The sequence below is a fragment of the Phoenix dactylifera genome, chromosome 17 (genome assembly GCF_051530095.1).
Source record: "Phoenix dactylifera cultivar Ajwa chromosome 17, Ajwa_hap1_PhDact_Kaust_v1.1, whole genome shotgun sequence".
In the NCBI taxonomy this organism is placed as follows: domain Eukaryota; kingdom Viridiplantae; phylum Streptophyta; class Magnoliopsida; order Arecales; family Arecaceae; genus Phoenix; species Phoenix dactylifera.
This window is the reverse complement of record NC_143206.1, coordinates 4512501-4531400: the sequence shown is the minus strand read 5'-3', so window position 1 is coordinate 4531400 and position 18900 is coordinate 4512501. Positions and strand designations below refer to the sequence as shown.

At 35.2% G+C, this 18900-nt stretch overlaps 1 protein-coding gene across 1 annotated transcript in view; it reads left to right on the top strand.

Annotated features, from left to right (window-relative positions):
• The first annotated feature begins 379 nt into the window (after window positions 1–379).
• The window catches only part of LOC103718098 (signal recognition particle-related / SRP-like protein), an 18775-nt gene continuing 254 nt past the window's right edge, over window positions 380–18900 (top strand). Inside the window, exons 1-13 of the mRNA XM_088713835.2 lie at window positions 380–662; window positions 788–854; window positions 2956–3066; window positions 6832–7027; window positions 9900–9985; window positions 10286–10481; window positions 11592–11703; window positions 12753–12880; window positions 13047–13253; window positions 13380–13489; window positions 14367–14496; window positions 17948–18097; window positions 18549–18900. The exon at window positions 18549–18900 is cut by the window's right edge and continues 254 nt beyond it. Coding sequence (XP_088569961.2) covers window positions 572–662; window positions 788–854; window positions 2956–3066; window positions 6832–7027; window positions 9900–9985; window positions 10286–10481; window positions 11592–11703; window positions 12753–12880; window positions 13047–13253; window positions 13380–13489; window positions 14367–14496; window positions 17948–18097; window positions 18549–18767 — 1803 coding nt within the window. The 5' untranslated portion in view covers window positions 380–571 and the 3' untranslated portion in view covers window positions 18768–18900. The remainder of the gene's footprint in view (window positions 663–787; window positions 855–2955; window positions 3067–6831; window positions 7028–9899; window positions 9986–10285; window positions 10482–11591; window positions 11704–12752; window positions 12881–13046; window positions 13254–13379; window positions 13490–14366; window positions 14497–17947; window positions 18098–18548) is intronic.

The window sequence follows — 18900 nt, the reverse complement described above, 5'->3', positions numbered from 1 at the left end:
GGTCGGGTTAGGTCCGAATTGGGTTGAGATTCAGTAAATGCAGATCCGACCCGAAAAAATAGAATGATTCCAATTTTAGAATCCGACCTGGCCTCGCGGGTCCTCCAATTTGGGTCGGTCGGGTCTAAGTGGGTCGGGGTATGGGTCAATCTGACCCATTTGCAACCTTAATGGTACGAGGCTGAGAGTGGGACCTGGGCCTGGTTGTGCAGGTGCCACCGTGGCTCGTCCACGTGGAAAGTTATATTACGAGAAATTATCCTCAAACCAAGGGAACCATGAGGGTGAGGATTCTGGCCTTTGTTTAGCAGGTCCAACCGTGGCTTCGACACGTGCAAAGTTATCTTCTCATAAATTACGGCTCAAGATAACCCGAAACGAAAATTACGGTTCAAGGATCCAGCGTATCCGCTTTTAAGCCCAAAGGGCGTCGCGACGCCTCTGGAAAACCGGGTGAGTCAAAACCCTCGGTTTCGTGAAACCCTAGATCTTTGAATCCCTTGTTCGATTCCCGTCCGCTTCTCTCTGTTCCGATCTCCTCTATCCTTTCTCTCGTGGTGTTTGAAGGATCATGGCGAAAGGAAACGAAGCATCGGCGATGGAGATCGACGACAACAAGTCCGCTACCGTCGAGCAGATTAATCCCAAGTTCTCTATCAACGGTTCTTTCTTTTATACTCCTCTCGTATTCGGATTGATACTGTTCCAGTGGATGGTTCTTAGTATTTCGCCGTTTCTTCTGGTGATCGGATTTGATTTTTCTTTTGTTTTTGGTTGTAATTTATAGTGTTGCAGCTTCTCAAATCAGCTCAGATGCAGCATGGGTTGAGGCATCGAGATTACACTCGATATCGGTAGGTTCTGTTTAATCCTTTGGAGCAAGAGGTATAGAAAAATTCTCTTATTTTGTGTTGTGGAATGGCTTTGATTGCATGCCTGTAAGGAAGCGATATTCTTATTTGAATAAGAACATCTTCTTGTTCTCTTGTGCTGAGGTCTGAGATCTTTGAACCCTATATCTGAGGTATCATGGTGGTTTGTGGCCACTAGGTATCATTCCTTTGTCTTATTTTTCCAAAACAAAATCAGGCAAGCTTGATTTTGAATATTCAATCACATTGACTTTTAAGAAACAGTTTTAGCCCTATTTAGGTAATATTAATTTTTAACCTTTTTCTTTCATTCATGTGAACTTTCTAGTTCTATTTTATTGAAAATCTAGGTCTAAACCAAAATCCTGGCAAACCATTATTACATCCCTATCATCCTAAAATCCAATAGGTTCCCTTACATGGACCATACTATATCACCTAACCATGGTTTGATAAGCCTAAGTTGAAGTACCTATTAACTAGTTAGAGTTGATGTTGAATTTCTAATACATGTTGATTTTCAGTATGTCTTCTAGATTTTTAATGTAGTTCCTGTGGAAGCTAAAGGTTTCCCCTAAAAATTGCAATGCAAGTATGAGAATCTTTGTTATGTGCCATCTCATCGAAAGTGCAAGAGTAAGTTCTCCTCGTTACATCAAAGCAAATAATGGTACAAGGACAAAGTGGTGGAAAAACGTCTACTTTCAAGATGCAACAAGATAATGTAGATCATAATTATGGTTGGCTTAATCATTGTAATATGATTCAAAATTTCCAGTAGAATAATGTAGGGGATGTGAACCGCAATTTTAGCAAATTTGCACGATGAAATACAAGTTTATAATATGAAAGAAGGGAAATTGAAGAAGCAAAGGAGGGAGGTTTATAATGTGTAACTTAAAGATCAAATCTGTCTTCAAATCTGATTTGGATGCATGATGGTTTAATAAAAAAACAAGAATGGGAAGATAAAGTGGGGAAAAAAGAAGAGGAAAATAAGAGAAGGAAAAGAAAGGGAGGGAAGAAGGGAGAGTAATGAGAGGGAGGGAAAAACCTTTGAGAGATTCTCGTACATTAATTGACATTCATCATAATTTGGTTCTAACTTATGCCTCTAACTCCAACCTTTTGTAATAAGGCTTTCAGGTCCATATAGAATTTCTATAGTACCTAATAAGATGAGTTGTATGGTAACTTATGAAGATGATAATGACTCTAACAGCCCCAAATTTAAAACCTAATATTAACATAGAAATAGTGCCAGAAATAACTTTTATACTCCACTTAGATCACAAACTGTACTAGTATTTTATTACAAAATAGCATCCACCATGTTTTTCTGTGCCATGTATTGGCTGGCATTCATATGAAATGGTACGCAGCCTTGCAAGTGATCCATCCTAACATACAAAAATATATGATAGTGCCTACTTTTATTGATGACGCTGCACCATTGTTCTTATATATGCATTGTTAATTCTCACAAACATGCTACTATTAACTGAGCTCTGGAACATAAATTAAACAAACATGACCAAGAAAAAGAAATTTAGTGTATTATATTTTTACAAGTTTGAGTCTAGCATGTATCAACTGTAACATACTGGTTGACATATTATTACAGCAATTTGTTTCACATTTCCAACTAGGCCTCACTTATGTTATTGGAAGATTTGTGGAAGGCTGTGAAATCGTACAGCTTTATCATCACCCTTATGTCTAACTGCCTTAATGTCTGACATATTGAGAGATATTTTCCTTTTAACATCCTTGTCATTCTTGTTGTTCTGTTCCCATACTTTCCTAAACATCCCTTTTGCTGGAAAAAAAGAGTTGCAAGGCATAAATTACTCCCTTCTTTGACACACTAAAGCTGCCATCTTATACTATTTAACTTTTTCTATATTTTTGTGGTTACAATTTTAGGCTGTTGAACTTTTGGTTTTATCTTCTGTAAGATCTTCCTTTATGCCCTTGACTCAATGGTCTCCATGAAACCTGATTTTCTTTATTCTACAGATTTATGTTCTTTTATCTTGTCACCAAATATACAATCATTTAATAATCAACCTTTGCTTTTCAGGAGATATTGTACTGCACGCTTGAGAAGATTATACAAATCATTGAAGTTTACACATGGTCGTGGCAGATTTACACGGAGGGCCTTGACTGAGTCAACAGTCACAGAAGTGAGGTACCACATAGCTTAGCCAAGAAAGTTTATTATGCTAACTTGCTCTATGAGCAGCTTCCATGTTTCTACTTGGGTATCATTATCCTGTGCTTTTTTTCCCAAAGCAGTAATGTAGTTTGGTTCACATCAAAAATGTGTTGGGTCAGCCTCAGTTAGTGGATTGACAATTGTTTTGGGAGCTACCCTGCATATAACATTTCAGCGGAATGCAAATATGATGCTTATTCTGTGTCAATAAAATGTTCCATGATGTATTCCCTAATCCAAAGATATTCTGCATTTAGGAAATTATCTATGAATATAGGTAACCAAATTAACACATAGCTAAATTTTATTTTATTTTTTCTAAACAAAGAGATTGAAGAAACTAATTATGTTACCTAATGTTATTATTTTTATTGTTCTCATTCTTGTATTTATATTGCTTGGTTTGGTATATTGTAAATATTTGCTTTATGATCTCTGTATTTGATTTGTTTTAGCATATGCTTAAAGTGATGATATAAATGCAGATATTTCCTTTATTTTGTCATTTTTTTAAGATCATTAATTTATCATAGAATCTTGTTATATCCAAAATATGTAGGTTATGTAGGTTTTCTTGACTTTATTAGTTTAAAGCAATTTGCTGAAGGGTGAGTTGGATGGAGTTGTCATTCACAAGAACGAACTTTTCTAGGCTGCCATTTAAATCTATGCTATGGTTCTTTACCTTACAAACTTGTTGCACAATAATATCTTCCTGTAATGTAAGAATGTATATTAAATGGCCATGCTATGCTTTTCTTGTATCAAGATTCGTCGTACTGGTATCGGACCTTGTACCAGTGTCATACTAGTATAGTATCGCTACGGTACGGTACGGATTTTTTTTTAGCGTACTGAGTGTCAGTATATCACCGGTACTGGTGCTGAACCGGAATGGTACGGTACGCTCGGTACTGTCCAGTTCTGTATGGTACAACATACCATGCTCTTGTATTAGTAATGTTTAATATTAGTTAAATTTTTAAAGAAGAGCTATATTCTTATTATATTTTGATTTAATTTTACCCAGCCCTTTCATAATTTAAAGTTCTAGAATTTTATAACTCGCTATATGGGGATCCTAGAAATATGATTTTTGCATGGATTTTCTATCCCTAATAAAGATTGCTTTCTTATCATTGAAGTTCCCTAATATATATATACACATATAAACACACACACACACACACACACACACACATATATATATATATATTGTGTATGTCTTGCTGACTCATCTTTGCAAGCAAGGAAGAGACACCTATAAAAGGAGAGAGGAATTTTATAATGGGAAATCATCCATCTTTGTAAGAGTATTATTGGTGAGAGTCGGTGAGACACTAGAAAACCTCTAACCAGAGATTCAATTTTATGATTAACAAGGAATTAGAAAAGTTGACTTCTTAACTAATCATAGTGGATTCTCACTTGTCTACCCTTCAATTTACCACCTTATTTACTGTTTTATAAAACTGGTTCTGGGATGTCGGTTACTAAAATGTACTTAAAGCCCGAAAGTAATGATGTGTTTGCTAGTTTTGCTAATACAACAATACCTTTTGCATGAAAGCAACTCGAACTGTTCTTCGACCTAACTTGAGCGCTTCATTATTGAATTTAAGTTGATGAAATTTGACTTTAGTAGCTAATTTTTGGGGAAAACTGAAAACTATATATCTAATTGCCCAATTTAGTCCATTCTACTTTTTGGTGTTGTCTTTCTGACATAACAAGATTTCTTAAAGAAAGAAAATTCATTGTTAACAAAGGGGACAAAATACATTGTTGGGTGCCTTTGATTGCAAAGAAAATTCCTAAAGGTCCTTTTACCATTGTTCTAGGTTAATGATTTAAAAGTTTGTGACAATTGTTGCTCTTACAAATGGTGTTTTGGGGTGGTATATGTAATGCTTTATTTTTTAAGGAACCTTTAAGGTGGATAATGGTGTATACGCATAACCCTTGTCACAACTTAGTTATGTCAATTTAGAAAGGCAAATAAGTCATGAAGAAAGGTTTCACTCTGTTATGACATTCAAAATTGCTAGTGTATGATATAGACGCTTTCATCTAAAGTGGAGCTTTGTGCCACCTTTGAGTCCTTATGGTCATAATGAAATATTGATGTCATTGAGTTATAAATACATATTTTATGCTTGGTAGCTAACTATATCATCATCTGTTAAAAAAGTAGATAATTATTAGCTATTTTAATTTAGTTTTGTGGTGTGATAATAAATTGCTTTCTTGAGAAACCTCATAAATCTTATTTTATGCTCCACATGGGGCAATAACTATGAATTTTATGCTCATAAAGAAGTGAACAAACACCCATTTGAATTTGAAAGTTTATAAGTAAAAATTTCACACTAATTATTGCAAAAAAAAAAACTATCTATTAATGTTTGCTTGCTAAATAGTGCTATATATACTTCTTGATCTGAGCTAGTAGTTGGACTAGACAAATAGATTTAGGAGGCAAAATGTCTAAGGTCTTCTTGTTCAGAAGCAAATGTGCTGCTTTATTTTTTCTGCTGAAATTCTTTGACTTTCAGCCTAGCACCATTTCTGGGAAAAATCTGCAAGGAATCTTCTTTCCAGATTTCCCAATTCATATCATGTGTTGTGATGCACCTATCAATCAAGATATTGTGTCATGTTGGTCCGTCATACAACAGGTACTATGTAGGCAAGAATGAAGACACTGAACAGAGGTAAGCATCTCTATATCTTGCATATCAATTTGTGCTTGTTGGGACGAATTGAAATGGATTGTTAAGGACCAGCAGAAATAATTTAGTTTCATTGGCCTTTGCAAGTGGCGGAAACACCACGGTAAGGTTCCATACTTTATCTTGCTAGCCTTGGACTAGCACTAGTGCGCCATGTAGTATTTTAACACAGTCACACTAGTCACATTTTAAATACTATAAGTAAACCTCGTACTCGTTTTCCATTGGAACAGTATAATGCTGGTATGGTACTCGCATGATTGGTATGTACCAAGGTCGAGAGAACCAAAATAAATGAAAAGCAACCAGTACTGACCGGTAAGGTGTGTACAATACTGTTGACATTGACTGGTAGGGTGACACGGAATGCGGTTGGTATGTACCAGTCCAATTGGTTTGATGTTCGATCGGAACAAGACAGTACTAACATCCCATTCTGATGATATTTGAAACCTTGTACCGCAGACACTTCTTCTCCGTAGTCATAGTATCAAGCTTCCGAATACAGTTGGCACATCTGTTTCACTGGAAGTTGTATGCTAGTTACTGGTATGAAATAGTTCATGTAAAGCTACAATGAAGTAGCAATTGATAATTACCCCATCTTATCCCTTTTCCCTCAAAAAAAGATAATTGCTCCACCTTTTATGCAATAAAAGATAGATCCTCTGTCAATTATTTCCCCTTTAGGTTATCCCTCATGAGTATATTATTCAGGAGTACTGTCTGTGAAGGCTTAGCATGGAGTTGTTTGCTTAGAACTAATTTGCTGTTGTGCTTTAGTACAGATGTTTGACAAATATCATCAAGTGGCCTGTCCATTATAGTTGTCCAAAAAAATGGTCATTAAATAAAATTCTTGTCATCTTTAGTAAGCATTATTTATGACTAAAAGCAAGTATCATTAGGTTGACATTATTTGCATGATGTAAACACACTGACAGATATTTTTATCATGAGAAGAAATTACATGAACTATATGTGACTTTGCATATTTTTGATATAGGTTTCTCCATATGGTTCTTTATATGGCTGAAAGGGCTTGGAGCCATGCTATGGAAAAGCGACAATTACCTGATGGACCAAATGGCCGTCAACGAATTTACTTGCTTGGTAGATTGAGGAAGGCGGTGAAGTGGGCAATACTTTTTTCGCAGCTATGTGCTGCGAAAGGAGACTCTAGAACTTCTCTGGAAGCAGAGGTATGTATTCTATCAACTGAATTGTCTGACTTCATTATGCCATGCGTGCATATCAAGTAACTCTTTTACTTGGTAAATTTTTAGGCCACATTAGCATAGTATTCATTTATGTGATATGTTCATACATGCTTGCTTTCCATGCTCTGATGATCATAATATTTAATAAATAAAATTTCAGTTTGCATTTATTAAAAGGATGGTATACTTTCCCATATACAAATTCTCTTATTAGTTGTTTGATTTGCTTAAATAATAAGTTCACCACCAGCTCAAGCCCACTTTATGAAAATTTAATGGAATATGATATTTCTAATTAACTTCTTCTATAAGTTCATAAACAAAAGAATATTGTTTATATCACTATAGCATGTGAAAGGTTAAACTGAATGGTGACTAACAAGATTGATCTCCCCATTGTTATAATTGGCATATGTATCATGTTGCAGGGCATGTCTAAAAGGGTCAATTTCTATATGCAATGTAATCATATCATGAAAACTAGTGCTGGGCATGTGCGATGCACTTGACGGAAGCATGGATGGCTTGGAGAATGAGTAGGCTCCCTAGATGAAACATAGCAATTGGGCAGCCAAGATTGTTTTACACCACGACCTTGGATAAAAATAGAGGACTGGTAGTAGGGTGAACGGATATCTCAGCAGTAGCTCCTGGTCGGGCAACCTAGAGAGATTCAACTTTGTAGGACTACAGGCTATAACAATATTGTTTAAAGAATTCAGATAAAACGGACATTCATGGTTTTTTGAAGGAAAAAGATAAAAAAAGAAAGGGACAAGGATAGATCCATGGAAGCTTAGGGATCATGGATGAAGACTCATTTATTTGTGTTATAATAGTAGAGATTATGTAATCTGATTGCTGATGCAATTATATTTCAATCAAGCCATCCATAAGTGTCCAGGGGTTATCGTAGCATAACCTAGAGCAATATGTTTCTAGTCGACTACACTCATGCTTGAGCTGAGATTAAACATCAAACTTTTAGGCAATTTTACTATAAAGAGAGTCACATAATTCAAACAAGTTCATGAGTTCTCCAAGAAGGATACCACATGAGAAGTCTTCTTATGTGCAAAATCTTCCTCAAGTAAATACATGATTTGAAGTTTTGCCTTTTGATTCTGTTTGGTTGTGGTACAGTGGGATTTGGAATACTTTTTTCTATTCCTTGAAAAAGTTTAAAGCTGCTATTGATGGCAACAATCACCAGGAATGACTGAAATGCTGATTTTTTTGGAGGCACCAGCTGCCCAATTAACAGTATAATTTGCAAATGTTGTCTTAATTGGAGAAAACTATGCTACCTAGATGAGGAGAACCATGTGTCTGAGTTGTCGTTCAATGGTCATGGTTGCAATTAAATCCTAAACAATAGTAGACAAGATAACCTCTTATCCAGCAAATTCTAGCTACTTGTTAATGGTTCACTTAATTGATAGTCAGACATGGAGCACGATGCTTCTAATTTTTCTCTGAACATGCAGTCAGCTGGATATCATGGTGTCAAATCCTTAAATATTGAAGCTTCTTGCGCTGTACTGCATTACCATAACCCAAGTTCCAACTATTTTTAGTTAACTCTATAATTCGAACTCATCAATAATCCCTATTAATTCTATACTTGCTAGATGTGTGTATTCTGCTAGCTGATTTTTACTGCAAAACCATGACCCATATTCAATTTGACTCAACTCTATAAATCCTAACTCAGCAAAAATTCCTATTAATTCTATACTTGCTTTATCTTTATGTGTTCTGATAGCTGATTTTAGATTACTTGTGTTTGAAATTGTTGATGCTTCCAGTTAGATGAGGATTCTAGGCTTTAGACTTCTCTCTATGAGAGCATGGATATATGCTTTTCTTTTTCAAAAATGAAAATGACAAAAAGAGGAAAAACTCGAGCATGTATCTGAATTTTTTTAATTGTAAAAAGATGCCTGCACTCTTGGAAATAGTTCGTAGAAATGGTAAGTTGACTGTCTATAAGGAACCCAAGTCATTACTTATATCCCTTTTTAGAATTCTGTATGATATGTTTCTTGTCAAATTTGGGAATGTGGAACAGGTTTTGATATCTTGGCTATCTCAGTGGGCAACTAATATTAAGATTAACTTGAGATATCTGTATATCTTGGTCAGATGGATTGAGATATTCCAACATCTTCGTTGATATATAATGACCAATGTACTGGACAATTGGCTAATACAGAAGAAATAGGATTGGCTATGATCTTAGGCATTGATTTTAAGTATTGCAATTAAAAAATCTTAATGAGAAGAAAAAGACTAAAAAAAATCTTGGCCGATGTGTTAATGATGTATCAGCTGATACAATAGTTTATATTGGTTGATATTAAGGTAAAATATTATATCGTGTATTTATGTATATATGTATTTGTATGTGTATATGTGTACCTGATATCTTTGCTAAAATTAAAACCAAAATTTTCTGTTGTATAGGAAATTAGGTTGATTTGTTATTGGTAAGCTAATTGAATTAGGTTTTGCAAATTAGAAGGTTCTCTAGTTGGTCCTAGACCAAATTTCACCTTCAAGTGGGATTGCTTTCTCTTGTTCTATCCTTTAATTAAACATTGTGGAAGGTGTTTGCCATGTAGGAAATGATGGGAATGGCTATAGGTATTCATCTCAAATATATTATATTGTTGGTTCATACAGGTGTTCTCGTATTTCTGTATACAATTCTTTTTGATCATAAATTTGTTTGAGTTATCAATTATTATAAGTTTTAATCTATGAAGAACTCTTGCTTGGTTAATTTCTATTGCTGTGCCAAGCAGCAGTGAGAATGAAACCCTTTAAACATAACCCTTTTTTTGATGTACAGGCATATGCCTCTTATATGAAAGGCACTTTATTGTTTGAACAAGATAAGAATTGGGAAACTGCATTGATGAATTTCAAGAATGCCAGGTATTAATTTGTTTTAACAAGAGCTGGTTCCCCCTTCTTTTGCCATGCTAGATATATAGCCATCTTAATTCTTTGCTGTACCAGGAGCTGCCAACTCATCTCTAAAACCATTTTATTATGCTAATTTCTAAATAAACTTCCTTGCTTCAATTCTATTTTGCTATTTGTTCTAGTTTGTTTCTGAAAAAAATAATGTTTCCCAATACAAAGTTTTCATCCTCATATACCATTGTTCTTCTGCTTTCTTGCTGCAGTTTTTGGCTTGTGGTCATGTTTGGCTGACGTATGGTTACTTTACAGGGCTGTATATGAAGAACTTGGGAAATATGGCGATATAGAAAATCAAGTTTTATGCCGTGAGCGTGTTGAAGAGTTGGAACCAAGCATCAGGTACTGTTTACACAAAGTAGGCGAATCGAGCTTGCAAACTTCTGAACTTCTAGACATTGGTAAAATGGAGGGGCCTGCCTTAGACCTTTTCAAAGCGAAATTAGAGGTCAGTTTTGTTTCCTTGATGCAGAATCTTTCAGTTGTTTTTTTTTTACCTGAGTGAATAACTTTTCAACTTGCTTCTATATCAGCACATTATGATCTAAGATAATTATGTAACATCACTTATTTTAAGAGCTTGTTCAGATTTTTAACCATACAGCAACTTGCTAATATGTAGCTTACTGAAGTATGGTTGTCAGCTATTAGGATGGTCTGATCTATCTTTTGACTGTTTGCAGTACCTCGTCAGAAGGATTTATTCACAAACATAATTTTCCTCAAAATTTTGATATATGAAAACTATTAGGATAAGTGTACCTTTTCTTTTAGCGTACTTTAATTAAGTGAATGAGATGATTGATTCTATCATGACACATCTATTCTACTATTAAATTGAAACTCCCCCAGCATCTCTGTTGGTGGGGCTCCAGTTTGTGTGACTCCAATTTTTGGTTTCCGAAACATCCTTTCCCATAGCATGTGTTTCCCACACCATGAGTTTCTCAATCCTGCACAATGCTGGCTTAGTTGGTTGGAGCATGTGGCTATAAACCATATGGTTGAGGGTTCAAACACACCCCCTAACATTTGTTACTTATTATTTATTGTTTTTTAAAAACATGTGCAGTGTCCATGTCACACTTTAGTGGAACTAGAATTAGAAGGATGGAGATATATCTGGTTTGACATTCTTTTTAAGACAAGCTTGTAATCCTGTCTTGGAATGTGAAAATTTATGATAACCTTGAGTTTGGTCAATATTAAATTTTTGGGTTTAATGATGTTTGCTTTAACTGCTTATCACATGTGTTTGGTGTAATGTTGAATTTAAATAGGAAAAATGACTTCTCTTATAAAAAAAGGACTTTTTTTTGGGCTCTTTTCTAGTCATTTCTAAGAAATTATTTAATTATCTTAAACCAAATTTCTTGTAAAGAGAAATATTAATGTACTGCCTTTTTCCATTCTTGTTCATCCACTTCAATTAACTTACATTTGATTTTGCTTCTTCTCAAGGGGTGGACCAAATTCTATTTAATGGGCTACCATTTGATCAATATGTTCACAACATGATGATTTTTTTTGAGTGCTCTTCATTCATTGTATTCTTCAGGCTGTTATGGCTGAGGCAAGATCACAACAGGCAGCATCTATGACAGAGTTCTACTGGCTTGGTCACAGATTTCCCATCAGTAATGCTAAGACTCGGGTGTCCATTCTGAAAGGTTTGTGGCGATGTTTTATTTAATGGAGTGATTATTGAGGTGCAAAAAGTAAACATTTTTTCTGCTGCCTTTCAAGTTCATCTCTGATGGTTATTAATGCATCAGAAATACTAGTTGGATATGCTTTGGCTCATGGTTTTGTATTTGATAGTCTTTAAAAAATTGATTTTATTTTAATATTGTATTGAAGGTTCACAAAAATTGCTAAAATGTTCATGGTTTCTCTTGCTTTTTTCTCGTGATTAGAATTTTCTGAAGTTATTCATTTAACCGAATTATTTTAACCCTTGAAAGATAGAAGTAATTTTTGAAGTTTTCTCTCGATTCCCTTAAATAACTCAATTAATTATTGCTCATATGGAATTTCCATCATACTTTTAATTTAGTGGTTCTTTCGTATCATCATTTAATATATATGAACACATGGATACCGGAAAGTACCTTTATGCATTGAGATATGATTCATTAAGTTTAATGTCCAATGATGAAATAAGCTTATTGAATATTACTTTAACACTTGAAAGGTAGAAGTTATTTTTGAAGTTTTCTCTCGATTCTCTTAAATAACTCAATTAATTATTGCTCATATGGAATTTCCATCATAGTTTTAATTTAGTGGTTCTTTCGTATCATCATTTAATATATGAACACATGGATACCAGAAAGTACCTTTTTAAGAGGAGATGCAAAGTATGCATTGAGATATGATTCATTAAGTTTAATGTCCAATGATGAAATAAGCTTATTGAATATCAGGGTTTGTCTGTTCTTGCAAGTTATCATCTTTCAAATGTTATTTATCTATACTTGCATGTGAGCATGATGGATGCTAGGTATCTCATGTTAGGAGCTATTAATAGACATGCACCTATATCTACAATTCACAAACTTCATGCTGCAGTTATCTGTGAAAATTAGTTTTGAAGTTGGCAGTGATTGATTTGGTTGTGTATTATTTACCTTCCTATTCATTTATCTTTGGACATGGTATGCACTTAATGTTTTTCTTATTTTTATTAAAACCTTTTCTTACATGAGAAATTGATCAGCTCAGGAGCTGGAGAAAGATCTACACAGCTCAGCTGCGGATTCAGTCCCAGCAGAGAAAAAGTTTGCCATGTTTGACAAAATATTTTCTGCATATCATGATGCTAGAAGCTGCATTCGGAATGACTTGGTATAAATCAGAAAACTCCCATATTAAAACCTGATGGTTAATACATTCACCTTTCTTCTCTCCACTTCAAGGAATATTTAGGTTATTGGCAAACACAATAGTTATAGTGATTGTTTCTCAGCATTTTTTCATGGGTGACTGCTCCTAACAGTATTTCTAAATTTAGGCTACTGCAGGAAATGCTGAGAATGTAAAAGATGACTTGAACGGCCTTGATAAGGCAGTTAGTGCTGTACTAGGGCAGCGCACAATAGAGCGTAATCTGTTGCTGGTCGCCATTGCTAAGAGTAAATTTACAAAGCATCGAGATGACAAGGGTGACAAAATCACAAAACCAGAAGAACTTGTCCGACTATATGATCTTTTAATACAGGTATTCTATTTTTTTACTGTTCTTTGTTTAGGTGATCACTTTGTGATTAGATGTGATATTCTTCTAATTGTTTTTTCTGATAATTTGTTCGATGCTAAAGTAAAACTGACGCTTCTATGTGAACAGAATGCAACAGATTTATCTGATTTAGTTAGTTCTGGAAGGGATAGGAACAAAGAAGAAGTCGCGTTTGCTGAAGAATATGTTCTTAAGGGGCTGATATTTCGAGCAGAGAGGTATGCTTTTGTCCTCTTCTTACACTATTTAATTTCTTTCACAGCTTATACATGTCTATGATACAATACTTATATTTGTTACAAAATAAGCTTAATTGTGTTGATAACAACACTATCATTTCTATAATTTTGAAAAATATTAAAAAGAAATCTACATCCTTAATTTTTTTTTGAAATGTTCATTGCAAATTAGTAAAATGAAAGATGCTCTAGCATTCTTTGTGATCTTCTAGAACATAGAATCTAAGAATTGGTCCACTTTGCTTGGGTTAGGGTTAGGGATTAACCCTCAGCTCTCCCTCTTCCTCCTTCCCTCCCTGCCTCTCCCCATCTCTCTCTCTCTCTCTCTTCGTCTCTCCTTTTCTCCCTCTTTCCCTCCCTCTCCCTGTTTTTGATGCACCCTAGTTTGGCATGGTAGGGACCCATACCGTACCAAACTGGTTGTTGGCCGGTATGATCTCCGGTTTTGGTTCGGCGAACCTTTGATTAAATGAGCTTAGTCAAGCATCACTCACAAATGCTTGTTACATGTGTATCAAATTAGTTGGGGCAAGAAATATAGCTTTCAGTTATCACAATAGAATGATATGCTCTATACCTTAAACTTTATTCTACCTTTAAATGATAAGTTCTACATTGTTGATTTGGAATAGGTTATTCTTTGTTGATAGCTAACTTTCAACAAAGAGTTGGAACAAGATGGATTCATTTAAGGTTCATGGTTAAATAGAAATGGAACTGATTGTTATAGCTGAAGCGCCTTTTGGATGCCTTGTCAATATTGACCTATCTCATTTTTGTTGTGCTTGCTGCTCTCATCCGTGACCAGTTCATTTCCATCTCATACCGGACATTTCTTTTTTTTAAAATGTTGCAGGTGCTTCTATTTAGCTAAATCCTACAGTTCAGCTAGTAAAAGAATGGAAGCATATGTGTTATTTTGCCATGCTCGCTCTCTTGCAGATACTGCTTTGCAAAAACTTCAAATGACAGATAATCCTGACAAGGTGCGTCACTTGTGTAAACTATTGACATTTTGTTACAGATGTTCATTTTTTTAAATAAATGGCCTTGCTGCAAGGAAAAAAGGTAATCCAGTGGAAATCATTGTTTCCAAAATGTTGGAATGGCAAGAAAGACAATACATGAAATGAAAGTGCGAATTAGTGTTCACAATGTTTTATTGATAGAGAAATGACTGCAAAACCACTAAGAAGTTCTTTGCATATCCCAATTGTCAGGCATGCTGCATATTTACTTGCCTTTCCTAGTTTTTGAAGAACTCGATCAGACTTATTCCTCAAACATGAATCCAAGAAATGCGGGTGGCAAGAAAAAAGTGTTTGCTGGCAATTCTGATCTAGTTCCTTAAAAGCTGTCATTCTTGTGGTGATGCAGAACAGCGTCCCGGATTATGCAAATCCTAGGAATGCACTAATAGGGCATCCGTAATTCACCGAACAATGGTAACTAAACCTGCGGAATCCACCAACAGGGTGTCAGAATCCACCAACAAAAGAAAATATGAGGAAGCTCTCAAAACTAGTTATTATGCCTTTAACAAAGCCTTACAAACCTTTATATAGGCAAAAACTAAAAAGAAAAGACAAACCAAAATATCCCTACAGAAAAAGATCAAAGTACCCAACAAATAAAACTTGAAAAACTCTCTCACTCTCATAATCTGTCACCCAGCCAAAGTGTCCCTGGGTGGGCTGCCCTCCTGTGCCTGTGACTGTACATGTCTGATCGATGATCTGGGACTGGTGTCCTTACCATGTGGGTTGAGCCTATAGCTTTTATAGATAGCAAGCTGTTCAAAACCTATAAATCAATCTGTGAACTTCTTTCTTAAATAATTAAATAAGGTCATCTACAATTGCAAATTTTAAAGATTGTCTCAAGGATAGAGATATTTCTCTAGTTAAGAAATTGCTGATATGTAAATGTTAGAATTTGTTCCTTATGTTATAGAGGCTCAATTAAGTCGGCACCGAGCTTTCTGTTTAGCTTTTTTCCACATGACTCATGATAATACTTGTTGTCTTCACAAGCACAAGATGTAGTGCTTGCAATTTCTTTTGTTAGTTGCTCACTTGGTTTTAGTTGAGGAGTAATTAGTATTTTATATAGCTAAAATAGTGTTGCAAGTATATTACTGGGTGTTGTTATTTTTGTATATGAACTATCTCCCTATATATAACACAACTCTAGTGGTGTGTACACCCCAAATGTCGAATCCATCGGGGCTCGCATCAAAGGGCGACCTTTTTCCTTTTTTACCACGTCATAATAATCAGTGACTCCCAAGCATGACCTTTGCGACCCTCGTCACAATGATCAATTGAAAAATGTATTTTTCTTTTTTCCCTTAAATCATAACCATTGATTATGTAATCTTTTTTAAAAATTAAAAGGGGATTCCTATTAGAGCTTTAGAACAAAAATGAATTTTACACTAGTGGTTTTTTGTCAATGCACCCATGATTTATGCCTATTGCCCTTCCTACTCATCACATGCATCACATGTGAGTCCACTCTCGAGCAACTTCATTTTCGTAAATTTTCGACATATCCTATCCAGCCCATGGAACCCAGGCTCATGCAACTCCACTTATTTTCATTTTGTCCATCATCTCATCCCACTTTTATGGCTTACGTGCATTGCATGTATGTAGAACTCTAGTAACAATAAAGGATTTAAATGTTGAAAGTGTTACTGGTCAATACTAAGAGACAAATAATTGATGTGGCTTAGTCCATCACCAGAATTCTTGTAATGTAGACAATAGTAGGCTCGATTCATTTTAGGGTTTGACTATTAATTGTTCTTGTGCCATATTAGGAAATTGCCATCAATTTCTTATTATATAGTTTTTCAGCTAGAAATTGTGAGAATTAGGAAGGACATGACAAATTTGACATTGTCTAATGGGTGCTTCGATTCAGATGAGCTTAAAATGATGGGGAACAAGTGGAGATTGGAGAGAATGAAACTTCAGTGGTTTGACTTAGAAAGGGGCATCGTGGTTAGGAACAGGGTTTAGTTGTATTGATCTTTCTATCAAGGGGACCTTGTGTTACAGTTTATCTCTGGCTAATGATATTTTCTTTAAGGTTTGGAGATGAATGGCATTCCTTATATGAAACCTTGCTTTCTCTCTTATCCATTCTCCTTCCATGTTGAAAAAACTTTAGAGTGCTGTTCCCTTGCTGTAAGAGCGTAAATTGTGGCCAATTAGCTCCCCCAAGTAATCATCCTTATAGGTTTCATATAATGTCCCTTTCTTTTGCAAAATTTCTTTACTGTAAAGGGATAGTTGAGCTTCTTATGCTTAAGGTTTTCAAAGTTTGATGGATTATTCTCTTGTTGGTAAAGCGAACACCATGCTTAGTTATGCTAGTTAAGGATGTTGACATTATTAAAATGGAATATCCACCTATCCTTGTTCTTGGTGGATATAAGAAAACATTGGTGATATTATGCAATCATTGATGGTGTTATGGCATTTAACTTGATGACGTTCTTCTTTGCATGAGGCATTCCTTTGACGACTATCGCTACAAGAAATTATATAAATTTGCAAACTTGGAGCACTTTTAATTGTTGCTGGATTTACAGGTAGAACTATTTTAACATGATAGGTTTAATTATTTTTGTTAATGCTGTCTAATTCAATCTTGCTTACAGCATGTAATATTTTCAAGCAAGTCGAACAGATGGGAGAGCTGATATTACAGGATGTATGGCGTGACATCTATATTTACTTCTTATTTCTTAAGGGGCTTATCATGTTTTCTGCATTATTAGGATTTGGGGATAAATTCTAGTGGTAGGATCATGCTTCAAGTCTGTACACAATTTTAAGATGCCTAACTATTGGAACACTGATAGGACCTTTGTACCAGCAGATAAATGGTGAAAAATGCACAGTGACACATGAAAATTGTTATTACCCTTGTTGATCATGTTCTATCTTAAGCATGGAGGTAACTTCATTGATTTATGTTGCTTCCCAACCATTAATCTAATCAAATTATTTTTCTTTTTAGTGCAAACCTTTCTCGATTATTTGATGCACAATCAAGAAACAATCTAGAAGATTGGTTTTTTGTTTGATAAGCCTTTTAGCTGTTTCGGATCATGATCACAAGTTTGTGATATTAAGTAGCTGAGCATGTCTTCATTTGCATTATAGGAGATAAGGCGATGGTATCCTAGTAGTGGGATGATAGCCTTTTAACATACTACACTGTGTAATATTGTACTGTTTTGCATTTGTTATCTTAAATAGTATTTTATACAGATCTTTATTTTTAGCGTATCTTTTTTTTTTCTTTGAGAACTAGGATAGGAGAATCTAATAAACTGAAAACGATGATTATCTTGAGATATGTTCATCTCTTGTGCTTCACATGATAAATACGAAACTGCTTTCTGACTTTGTCTTTTGACAGACTTTGATCAAGGATCTGAAGGTCCTGTCTGACAACTGTAGATCAAACAGTTGCATTGAACATGCAGCAGGGATTATGGAGGAGGAGAAGATTCCTGAAAAGCTTTCCAAAGGAGTCTCTACCATATCATTAACCGGAAATGAAAAGAAGGTATATTTGCAGCATATACACAACAAATTTAGGAAAATATACTTGGGGAAATTGAGATCCACCCTGGCTGACTGCCAGTTTATGTTTAATCCCTGGCCTGTGCATATGTATGTAGAGCACTGGTATAGATCCATAGAGAAACAGGCCTGACTTTGTGCAAGGGCTTAAACATAAATTGCTGTGCCTGGACCATGCAGTCAAACAGGGGACCTAAAACTGGTGTTGAGTTCCCCTGTATAGTTTTACTGCTGTGGTGACTACTTGCAGCCCATAACTGCTATTGAAATCCCTATTGAACTGAGGAACTGCAAGTTGAGCCTGGATCTTACATCTCTTTTTTCATAGTGAGATACTGAAAGCACTAACATCCAGTTATTTAGATTGAAGTCATTACAAATTTAATGCTATTTTACATGAATACGTAGCAACAGCTGTGGCCTATTCATTGCAGGAAGAGAAGTTCCTTCTGGAAATGCTTGATGTTTATGAATCGGCAGTTGGCAATTTAAACACAAAAGCTGTTCCTCATATTGAGCGTTTTCCTCCTTTCCAAGCGGTACCTTGCAATCCTATCGTTCTGGACATTGCCTACAACTCAATCGAGTTTCCATCTCTTGAGAACAGAATGAAGAAAGACAAGAAAGGCATTTTCAGCAGGCTATGGCGATAAATGTTGTCCAGTTGATTTGGCTACATGAAGACAATACATATTGACATTTCCCCTGCCTCTCTAGCCACTTATCCTAAGGATTTGGCCATTCATCCTTTATGGTGGATTATGTGTCTGTTATGATTCTTTTTTC